We start from the raw sequence: 11226 nt of genomic DNA, 5'->3' as shown, positions 1-11226 counted from the left end.
AAAATACTTTTAACTCACGAAACAAACTAATTTGGAAGTTTTAATTATTTAAACACTAGTTCGTTACAAAAAAAAATTAAAAAAATTGATATTCTATTTGACTTATATTAGAGAAAGAGTTTAAGGTAAAAGAAGTAAATTATATTGAATATGACATAATAATAAATTCTCATTTATTATAATATCTAAATATATAAATTTTATTATTAACTTTTTTTATAAATTTTTTTTCTGAGTAAATTTGATACAATATTTTTGTAAATAGTAAACTCTAACTTTTTGACTCTAGAATAACCGTTTTAAGTTATTTTTAGTTATCATCATTATTTTTTTTGTTTACCTTTATATAGTCAAATAATGAATAAAACAAAAATAAGTAAGTTAAACTTCTTTCACATGAACAAACTCTTGTTTGTTTTTCCAATAATACCATAATAATGCCATGAGAATTAGAAGAAGAACACCAGTGACTAGAATTAAAACCAACCAATTTTGTTTTATCCAATTATATTTATTGTACTTTTCTTCAGTATGTTTTCTTTGAATATAGAATTTTGATAATGCAAATGAAGTAGAAGATAAATGAGGGTTAATAACAATTTCTGCATATAACAAATCACCATTCCATGACTTTGTTGTTGTTAAGAACGTAGAGTTGATTATAAATTTAATTGGTTGTTGTGCTAGATATTGTTCTTTTGTAATATTTGAAGCAAAGTTTTCAGACCGATCATAAAAATGATAAAAATTTATAATGTTTACTTGTAACTGACGTTCAGGGTCGGATGAAAAAATAAGAGAAGATGTATTGATCCAATAGTGGTATTGGTCATCATACTTTACTTGATTAGTACAGTTGATATAAACAGAAATTTCTATATCACTAACACCGTCAAAAGGATATATTTGAATAGCAAATTCTTCGTTAGGATCTTCTTGGTCAAGGTATTTACTTTGTGAAAATGATTGAACATTTGACTCTAGTCTAACTAAATTACATTCTACATCAGATTGTTCTTCACACCATTTTCCTTTTTTATCTGGTGGACATAGACAATGTGATACTAATCTTGTTTCATTACAATTTATATTACAAGGTTGTGTATTATTAAATCTTATATCACAATGATATTCTTCAGGACAACCAACAGTAATTTGAGTGCATTGACTCTTATCATTACAAAGAACAGGTACAGTAAAACAATTTTTAAATTGTGAATAATCAGTAGTAGAATAAAAATGATTAGAAATAACTTTATCATCACAAACTAGCTATACGGATCATTAAATTTTTATTTCATTTTATAAAATAACTCTAATTATAAACAAACATTCATTGTTGAACAATTATATGCATAATGAGTTGAATCAATAAGTGTTGTATTATCACAAACTAAAGAAATATCAACTTCCGACATATAACGAGTATCATTATTCTTATTATTATATTTGAAAATAACACATTTATTAAATTTGAATTGACCTATTTCAAAAAGATTTTCATCAATAAAAAATTCATTAACAGTACATTCTGTTGTTTCACATGTAGAATCTGTAACAGTAATTTCTGATGCATTGAAATATTCTTGATCAATAAAATATTCATTAATTCTAACAGTATAATGCCCACCACACGTACTAATATTTAAATTGTAATATTCCTTTTCACCACTTCCACAATCTACAAAATAATTATTTATTAACTATGTTATTTTGGTAACAAACCATGATCAATATTTATTATTTGTTCATTCATCTCTGAGTCAGATGATGTAGTAGTTTCTTCATCTTCTTCAGGAATATCTTTAGAATAGTCTCTATTTTTTCCATGTGGATGATTATAAGCAAAAATTAAGTCTTTTTTGAGTTTATGAATTCCGTCCATTCCTTGTTTTATTTCATCAATAAACTTTTCTTTAACTTCATTAACATACTTTTGAGTTTCTTGACAATGACAACATAAAACAATGAAACTTAACCAAATGATGAAAGTCTTCATAACGAACAAAACAATTGATTAAATTATTTCTTAGATAAGAGTTGTGAAAAATTAAAAATACCAAAAAGAAAAAAAAAAAGAAATTAAATAGATTCATATGTCAAAAAACTCTCCATCTGAACCAAATCAATGGGATGAGAAACGTATTGAATCAAGACAACAATATCTTCCAAAAAGAGAGTTCCAAAAATTAAGAGAAATAAGAGATGAAATTGAAGATGAAAAAGAAATGTTCAATGAAAATGAATTAACAGAAACAGAAAAGAAAGAATTACAAAGAAAAATAGATATTTATAATTTAGCAAAACAACGCATTGCCCTAGAACAAATTAATGAGCCTCAATATAATATTCCTAAAGCAGGTAGTGTTATAGAAGAGAAACCAATTTATGATAATTATAAAGATGAAGATAATGAACAATGGATGAACACTCAAAAGAAAGCTATTTTTATTGGTAAAAGTATAGATGAACGAAGTAAAATAGATGATGGTTCTTTTGAAAAAATGATACTTCAAGAAGATGAAGATTCTCTCGAACGGGAAATATTAGAATTACGAGCAAAAGAATTAGAAGAAATCCCTTCAAAAAGAACAAAACAAGATGAAATGAATGAAATTAGAAAATCTTTACCTGTATATCAAAAACGTGAAGAATTTTTAAAATTAGTTAGAAATAACCAAATTGTTATTATTGCAGGAGAAACAGGCAGTGGTAAAACAACACAATTACCTCAATATTTATATGAAGATGGATATTGTAAAAAAGGAAAAATAGGTGTTACACAACCAAGAAGAGTTGCTTGCATGAGTATTGCAAGAAGAGTTTCAGAAGAGGTTGGAACTCGATTAGGAGGAATGGTTGGGTATACAGTTCGATTTGAAGATGTTACATCTGATAGAACATTAATTCAGTATATGACAGATGGAATGTTATTAAGAGGATTTTTGAATCAACCAGATTTATCTGATTATAGTTGTATAATGATAGATGAAGCACATGAAAGAACAATAGCAACAGATTTGTTATTTGGATTATTAAAAGATATAATCAGATTTAGGTCAGACCTAAAATTGATTATAGCATCAGCCACTTTAGAAACTCAAAAATTTTCTGAGTATTTTGATAATGCACCAGTATTTATTATTCCAGGAAGAAGATTTCCTGTCACAATTGAATATTTAACAGAGCCTGAACCTGACCCATTAGTTGCTGCTGTAAATAGAACTATTCAAATTCATACAACAATGCCAAAAGGTGATATTTTAATATTTCTTACAGGACAAGAAGAAGTTGATGAGTGTGCTGAAGCAATAAAAGAAAGGACAAGAGGATATGGTACAAAAATGGATGAATTGATCATTACAAGAATTTATGCTGCACTACCTAGTGATATTCAAGCTCAAATATTTATTCCAACACCTCCAAATGCAAGGAAAGTTGTTGTTGCCACAAATATTGCAGAAACATCACTTACAGTTGATGGAATTGTTTATGTTATTGATTCTGGGTATTGTAAAATTAATGAATATAACTCTAGAACGGGAATGGAAAGTTTAAAAATTGTTCCAATTAGTAAAGCATCTGCAGACCAAAGAGCTGGAAGAGCTGGTCGTGTATCTCCTGGGAAGTGTTATAGACTTTATACTAAAGATGCCTTTAATAAAGAACTACCAGAATCAACACCACCTGAAATTATTCGATCTAATCTTTCATCTGTAATTTTATTATTAAAAACACTTGGAATTGATGATATTCTTCACTTTGACTTTATGGATTCTCCAAGTCCTGAATCATTAATGAGAGCTCTTGAAGAATTATATGCATTAGGGGCTTTCAATCAAAAGGGAGAATTAACTCAAAGAGGGCAAAAAATGGCAGAATTTCCTATAGCACCAACATTAGCAAGAGTACTTATTGGATCTGAACAATATCAATGTTCTGAAGAAATTGCAACAATTTGTGCAATGTTACAAATATCAGGAGAATTGTTTTATAGACCAAAAGAAAAAGCTCAAATAGCAGATACAATTAAAAAAGGTTTCGTTAGACCTGAAGGAGATCATCTTACTCTTTTAGGTGTTTATAATTCATGGGTTGATGCTGGCAAATCAGATGGATGGTGTAGAGACAATTTTCTTCAGGCACGAGCATTAAATAAGGCAAATGATATTAGAGACCAATTAGTTAGTATAATGGAACGAGTTGATATTCAAATGTTCAAATCAAAAGATAACGTGTCAATACTTAAAGCACTGTTAAGTGGGTATTTCCTTAATACAGCTCAATTAACTAAAGAAGGAATTTATCGTCAAATAAAACAAAATAGAACAATAGAAATTCATCCCAGTTCAAGTATGTTTAGTAAAAATCCTCGTTGGATTTTATTTTATGAATTAGTTCTAACAACAAAAGAATATGTTCGTCAAGTTTCTGAAATTGATCCTTCATGGCTCATAGAAGTTGCTCCTCATGTATTTAAAGAAGAAGATATGAAAGATGCAATTCGTAAATATCGTAGTAAAAAAAATAAATAATACTTCTTTTACTGTTTTCAATAACTAAATTTAATAAAACAAAAATACTATGACTTAACAAATACATGAATTGATATTACTTAGTCAATGTATCATCCCAATCAATGAAGTAATCTTTCGGATGATAATTTCTCATTACTATTTCTGTATATTCTTGACCAAAATAATTTTTCATTCGATGAGATAATGGATAAACTTGTTCTAAAGCTACCCAAATAATTTGTTCCTTTGTTGGTTTGTGATAGAGCTTCCCTTGTGCAATAGCCCATGCCACTCCTGTTAATCTATGTTCTTCAATATCTTTTTTTATACTTGCATTGATTGAACGAAAAATCCCTTCGAATGCAGGATTCAAAAAGTGAAAATGAGACCGCATATAATAAAGATATGCATTGTACCAATGTTCAGGTGTATTCAATGATCCATCTCTTCCTTTCCGAGAAATAAAATCCATTAACATCTCTTCAATTTCATGACCAATACCTAAACCAGGATGAATTTGACCTGGAAGCATTAAAGTTCCATCTTTTGGTTCTATTCTATAGTCTTGTAATCGTAACCATTCAATAATTGTTAAATTTAATTCAGTTTTTGATAACTTCTGTTCCATAAAACAAATTCCTTCTTTAAATGCATTTTCAAAAAAATTAGGCATTACAACTCGTTTACAATTAACGATATTAAATTTATTATTAACCCGAAGAAATAACTGTCCAATCAAATGATTTGAATCTTTTTTTTCATTAAACAATTGTATCTATAAATTTTACTATTACATATTTTCATTACTTTTAAAGAAATATTAGTAGTTTATTCTTCAACTAAAAGAAACAAACTTTGTGAACATAATAATCAGATGTATCAAACTCAATTTTGATATTATTAATACCTTTTCTTTCTAAAACTTCTTTAATAGAACTTCCTGAATTTGGACCATGTTTAACTTTATATTTTAACACTTTGTCAGCTAATTCATCTTGATTATATTGGTTTAAAAATTTTTCTGATCCACGAGGTATACAATCAAGATCTAGTATATCTTCATCATCAAATATTTCAATATTATTTTCAATACATTCATTTTGAATCATTTCTCCAAATAACCATTTCAATAAATCATTTAATTGTTGAATAATATATTCACGTATCGTCTTTAATATCTTATAAAAATAATTAGTTTTAGCTTTATTTCCCTTATTGTTCATTGGATTTAAAGTAACACAATATCTTTTCTTTTTCAGTTTTTTCATTTTTCTTTCACAATTCTATTTATAGAAGCATATTAATAAGTTATATATAACAAATAAAATTTAAAAAAACAAAAACTTATTGAACTTAGAAAAACCTAATGGAGGAAATTACTAAGGAAAGTATTATTCAAAAATTACTTGAAGAAAAATCTTTACTTGTTGACCAGTTAAAACAAACCCACCAAGAATTAAATCAATCACAAACACATTATTTTATGGATCGTGAAAAATTTAATGTATTATATAATTCTCAACAAGTTTGTTTTATAGAAAAAAAGTTATTTAATTCTCTTATAAAACCGTATTTGAAATTAATTTTGTAGTCGATTATTCAACAATTAAAACAAAACGAAATAAATAATCTCCAAAAAATTGAGACTTTGTCACAAGAAATAGCAAAACTTCATGTCCAAAATGCAATTAAAGAAACTGAACCTCCTAAACAAATACATATTCAAAATAGTGTTGCTGTTGATGGAATTTTGAAGTTAGTCCCAGAAAATAAAAGAATGGAAGCATCAATTTTACTAGATGAGTTTAATAAATTCAATGAAAATGAACATATTCTTTTTGTTCAATACTTAAAACAAGAATTAGAAGAAGAAGGAATTAATGTATTCTCTAAAGAAGAAAGAATTAATCAACTCAAAGAAAGAATTGAGCAAATAAAAGAAGAAGCTATCAATGAACTAAAAAGATGTGATGAAAAAATTATTAAAAAAAATGAAACAATAGAGTTATTGAAAAGAGAAAATGAAGAACTTGAAAATGCACTTGTGAAACAAAAAGGTAATGACAATGATACTTTTAAAATTAATTTACCATTTAAACAAGAAATAATAAGAGAAAATGAAGAATTGACAGAAAAATTGGCAAATACTCAAATTGAATTAGATAGTCTTAAAAAGAAAAAGAATGAAGAACTTAAAAAATCATCAGAATCATCAGATTGGGATGAAATGAAAAAGAAAGTTGAAAAGATGTATGAACTTCAACAAGAAAACAGCCAACTCAAATTACAACTCAGCAATGATGCTCTTTTCAATAATAGTAGAACTGAAATCAAATTATCTGAAATGAAAAGACAACTTAATGTAAGTGAAGAATTAAATGAAAAAAGAAAAGAAGAAATTACTAGACTTCAAAAAGAAAATGAAGATTTGGAAAATAAACAACAACAACTTATTAAAGACTCAAATTATTATCAGTCTGTTGTTGTTTCTGCTAAACAAGAAACTGAACATTGGAAATCTATGTGGCAAGAACTTCAAGGAGAATTTAAAATATCAACAATTGCAAAAGTTGACTTGGAAAATCAATTAGAATCATTGAAAAGTACAAACAATGTATTAGAACAAAAGATAAAAGCTTTTGAAGGAAAATTTGATCCAATTTCAACAAATATAGACCTTGTTAAAGAAAAAGAAGATACTATTGAAATGTTAACAATTGAAAAACAATGTCTTCAAAAGAGAGTTGAGTGCTTAGAAAAGGAACAAACTGAAAATATTGCAAAACAAAATCAACTTGTTCAAATTATTTGGAAAAATAAAGAAAAAGTTGATTGTGTAGATGAAACAACTTCTAGTTTACAAAAAAAAATTGGAGAGTTATTATTTGATTTAAAAAAAGAAGAAGAACAACGAAAAATATTAGAAAAAAGTGAAAAACAATATAAAAATGAAATTGAAGAATTAAAAAAAGAGGTTACAACAAAACAACTTGAATTGCAAGAAATAACTGATTCAAAAGAACAAGAGGTACAATCAATTAAAAGTGAATATGAAAGTATTAAATTAGAAAAAGAAAAAAAAGAAATTCAAATTCAAGAAATCCAAAAGAATGTTGAAGAATTAACAAAGATAAAGAAAGAAAAAGAAGAGAGTGATATTTTATTAAGGAGTATTAAAAATAAACTCAAAGAATTAAAAATAGAAATTAAAAGTAATGAAGAAATAAATATTGGTCTTCAGGCATTAATTGAAGCACAAAAAGGATTTGAAGAAAAACAAATTGATCTAAAACGAAAAGAATCACTCTTTAAACAACAAATAGAAGAACAAAATATGAACTTAACTAAACTTGAAGGAATTATTGGAAATGTTATTCATCAACAAGGAATTGATGAAACAAGTAAAAACATTATATTATATTTACAACAAGAAAATAATAGATTACATCAACTCATTTCATTAAATGATTCTCAAAATAAATTCATTAAATCAAATGAGCAAGAAGATAAATTAAAGATTGAAATTGAATATCTTAAGGAAAAGATTCAAATTGAACAAGCAGAAAATGATGAATGGAAGAAAAGAATGGAAGAATTATATAATAAAAAAGATGTTGTTCCAAAAAGTCAATTAGTAATCAAAGAAAAAGAAATTGAAACCCAAAAACAAATTATTGAAAAAATGCAAAATGCAAATAAAGAAAATGAACAAAAAATAAGTAACCTTAAGACAGATATTAATAATCAACTCAAAAAGTATCAATCTGAAATACAAGAACACCAACAGAAACAAAAACAAATGGAAGAAGAAATTAATAATAAAACACAAAAATGGAAGATTGAAAAAGAGAAATTACAAGAAGAATTAAATGAAACTCGATCACAACTTCAAAAAAGAAAAGACCCTTTCAAAGAAAGTCCAGATGCAATTGATGCATTCAAAAATAGACTCACAAACAGAAATACACAAAATCCAATTGAACGATTTGCTCAAGAACAAAAACAACCTGTGATTACTACTACTCAATTTAGTAATATTTTCAATGAAACAACCCAAAAGAAAGAAGAAACAACATCTAACACTGATAATTTGTCTAAAGTTGAACCTTTAACAACTCTTAAATTAAATCAAAACGAACAACAAACTCAAAAAGTTGATGAAAATAAGAACACTAATGATGAAACAGTTAATACAAGTGATGAAAATGAACATAGTATGGAACAAGTTGATAGTAATGAAAGTGGTAGTGAAGAACAAAGCCAAATGGGAAATGATGATATAAAACCTACACCTCAATTAAATTTAAATGTATTTGATATGCCTAAACATGAAGATAAAGATAACCCACTCCTCAAACTCCAACAACTTTCTAATTCTCAACCACAACCAACTCAAGAAACAAAATCAAACACATCTTTTACTTCCTTGTTTAGTATTCCAAAAACTGATTTTAGTTCATTCTTATCTTCTGATACAAAGCCACAAGACAATAATGCTTTTTCAAAGTTTGTATTTAATAATCCTCCACAAAGCCAAACAAATAATACACAAGAAATTTCTACTATTAAAGACTCCATTATTTCTAGCACTCAACAAAAAGTAGACCAAATTGGTTTAAAGAGTGACGAGCTTTTCCCATTTGGGGATACTTTAACAACAAAAAATGATTCAGAACCATCACACCCTCCACAAATAGACTTCCAAATTGGTTCTTGTTTACGTGTGAAACAATTCTCACTTCCAAATCCTGTATTAAATAAAGAAAAGGCTCAACAAATACAAACCCAAAACAAAGAACAAGAACAACAAAAACGATTAGAAAATCTCAAAGCTAACACAGCCAATAATAAAAGAAATGGTCTCAACTTACCACCATCGTTTCACTAATGAATGATTTATTTAAATGATACAAAATATCTTTTTGTTATATTTTTTTTATGGATAAAAATATGCTATGTATAAGAAACATTCAAAATAATCGTGTATGATAATAGTATGAATGTAAAATCTCAAAAAAAAATAATATTTTTTTAGAAAAAAAAGAAATAAAAAAAAGAATAAAAAAGTAATAAGAACTTTAAAATAATAAGAGAATTGATATGTCGATTGATTTAGCTACATTTTCTTATGTCTCTATCCCAACTAATAAAATTATTAAAGAAGGGTTTATGGTGAAAAGAGGACACATAGTTCGAAATTGGCTTCAAAGATGGTTTGTATTAACAAATGATATATTATATTATTTTGATGAACAAAAACTTCATTTAAAGGGATATATTCCTTTAGCATTTGGGACAATTACACGAAGTCCTGAAATGAAGAAACAACCATGTTTTCAGTTAGTATCACCATTACAAAATAAAACATATTTCATTCAAGTTTGTTGTTTATCGAATAAAAGAAAGAAAAATAAAAAGTAATTACAAATAGTGTGGGACTGAGGATGAATGTGGGTTATGGATGGCAGCCATTTCTATTGTATTAAACAAATATATTGGAGAACCAGAAACAATGGACCATGTTACACATGTTACTTATAATGAAGGAGGATTTTGTGGAATACCACCAGAATGGGAAAATATGTTTATTGCATTAGGAATAACAAAAGAAGAAATTAAGTCAAATGAAAAAGAAGCAATGCAAGTCATTCAGTTTACGAAAAAACTTGAGGATCAACCTCTTGGACCACCACCAATGCCAGAAAATGAAACAACAATTACCTTAAAAGATATTGTACAACCAGGAAATCCAACAGAATTATTCGATAATTGGCAACAAATAGGAGAAGGAGTAAGTGGAGTAGTATTTCAATGTGTAGATAAAAAGACCAAAGAAGAACGAGCAGTGAAGAAAATTAAAATAGAAGATGATTCAATTAATTTACAAGAAATAAAAATAATGCAAACATTAAAACATCCAAATATTGTTGGGTTCTTTGGATGTTTTGAATTAGATAATTATTTATATATTTCTATGGAATTTATGGATCGTAATAATTTAACTGCAATATTGGAATTCTTTCCATCTGTTGCTATGAATGAACCACAAATTGCTTATGTTGCACGAGAAACGAATGAAGCATTAAGATATGTTCATAGTTTTCATAGAATTCATCGTGATATAAAATCAGATAATATTCTAATTAATCATAATGGAGAAGTTAAATTAGCAGACTTCGGTGTGTCAGTTCAATTAACTAAAAATAAATCAAAAAGAAATACAATTGTTGGGACACCTTATTGGATGGCTCCTGAAGTTATTAAAGGAAAAGACTATGACTGTTTAATTGACGTTTGGTCTTTAGGAATTATGTGTAGAGAAATGATGGAAGGATATCCTCCTTATATGGACGATCCTCCTTTAAGAGCTTTATTTCAAATTAGTACTAAAGGTGTTCCTCCTATTACAACTGGTAGTTGGTCAAAAGAATTATTAGATTATGTTAATGGTTGTTTATCAGTTAATCCTGACCAACGTCCTTCAACGGAATCATCAGTTAAAAATCCGTTCTTCCAAAAGGCATGCACAAAAATAGAATTTGCAGATTTTGTTTCACGAGTTGAACAAATTGCTCTTGAACAACAAAACTAACTAATGAATTTTTCATTTTCATAATTTAAATTTGGTCAGTTTTATTTAAAATTAAACTAAAATAAAACGATGAAATTAAAAAGGTTATTTATTCTGGTGGATATTCTTTAACAAGCA

At 27.0% G+C, this 11226-nt stretch overlaps 6 protein-coding genes across 6 annotated transcripts; 3 read left to right on the top strand and 3 right to left on the bottom strand.

Moving 5' to 3' along the window:
* Positions 1–381: 381 nt before the first annotated feature.
* ENU1_206150 (hypothetical protein) lies at positions 382–1999 on the bottom strand (the record flags this gene model as incomplete). Its single annotated transcript, XM_008862258.1, has 3 exons — positions 382–1272; positions 1332–1681; positions 1726–1999. The coding sequence occupies 3 exons, from the start codon at positions 1997–1999 to the stop codon at positions 382–384; spliced, it is 1515 nt and encodes a 504-aa protein (XP_008860480.1).
* Positions 2000–2096: 97 nt separating this feature from the next.
* On the top strand, positions 2097–4535 carry ENU1_206140 (helicase, putative; the record flags this gene model as incomplete). Its single annotated transcript, XM_008862257.1, has 1 exon — positions 2097–4535. The coding sequence occupies one exon, from the start codon at positions 2097–2099 to the stop codon at positions 4533–4535; it is 2439 nt and encodes an 812-aa protein (XP_008860479.1).
* A 76-nt stretch (positions 4536–4611) lies between these two features.
* Positions 4612–5190, bottom strand: ENU1_206130 (hypothetical protein; the record flags this gene model as incomplete). The annotated part of the gene is made up of 1 exon (XM_008862256.1): positions 4612–5190. The coding sequence occupies one exon, from the start codon at positions 5188–5190 to the stop codon at positions 4612–4614; it is 579 nt and encodes a 192-aa protein (XP_008860478.1).
* A 166-nt stretch (positions 5191–5356) lies between these two features.
* Positions 5357–5785, bottom strand: ENU1_206120 (hypothetical protein; the record flags this gene model as incomplete). Its single annotated transcript, XM_008862255.1, has 1 exon — positions 5357–5785. One exon carries the CDS (start codon positions 5783–5785, stop codon positions 5357–5359), a length of 429 nt encoding a protein of 142 aa, XP_008860477.1.
* A 98-nt stretch (positions 5786–5883) lies between these two features.
* On the top strand, positions 5884–9405 carry ENU1_206110 (interaptin, putative; the record flags this gene model as incomplete). Its single annotated transcript, XM_008862254.1, has 2 exons — positions 5884–6042; positions 6109–9405. 2 exons carry the CDS (start codon positions 5884–5886, stop codon positions 9403–9405), a joined length of 3456 nt encoding a protein of 1151 aa, XP_008860476.1.
* A 212-nt stretch (positions 9406–9617) lies between these two features.
* On the top strand, positions 9618–11109 carry ENU1_206100 (protein kinase, putative; the record flags this gene model as incomplete). The annotated part of the gene is made up of 2 exons (XM_008862253.1): positions 9618–9896; positions 9949–11109. The coding sequence occupies 2 exons, from the start codon at positions 9618–9620 to the stop codon at positions 11107–11109; spliced, it is 1440 nt and encodes a 479-aa protein (XP_008860475.1).
* Between the last annotated feature and the right edge of the window lie 117 nt (positions 11110–11226).

Source organism: Entamoeba nuttalli (assembly GCF_000257125.1).
Source record: "Entamoeba nuttalli P19 unplaced genomic scaffold asmbl_9805, whole genome shotgun sequence".
NCBI classification, from domain to species: Eukaryota; Evosea; order Mastigamoebida; family Endamoebidae; genus Entamoeba; species Entamoeba nuttalli.
The sequence above is the reverse complement of the archived record's forward strand: the minus strand, read 5'-3'. Positions and strand labels throughout refer to the sequence as shown.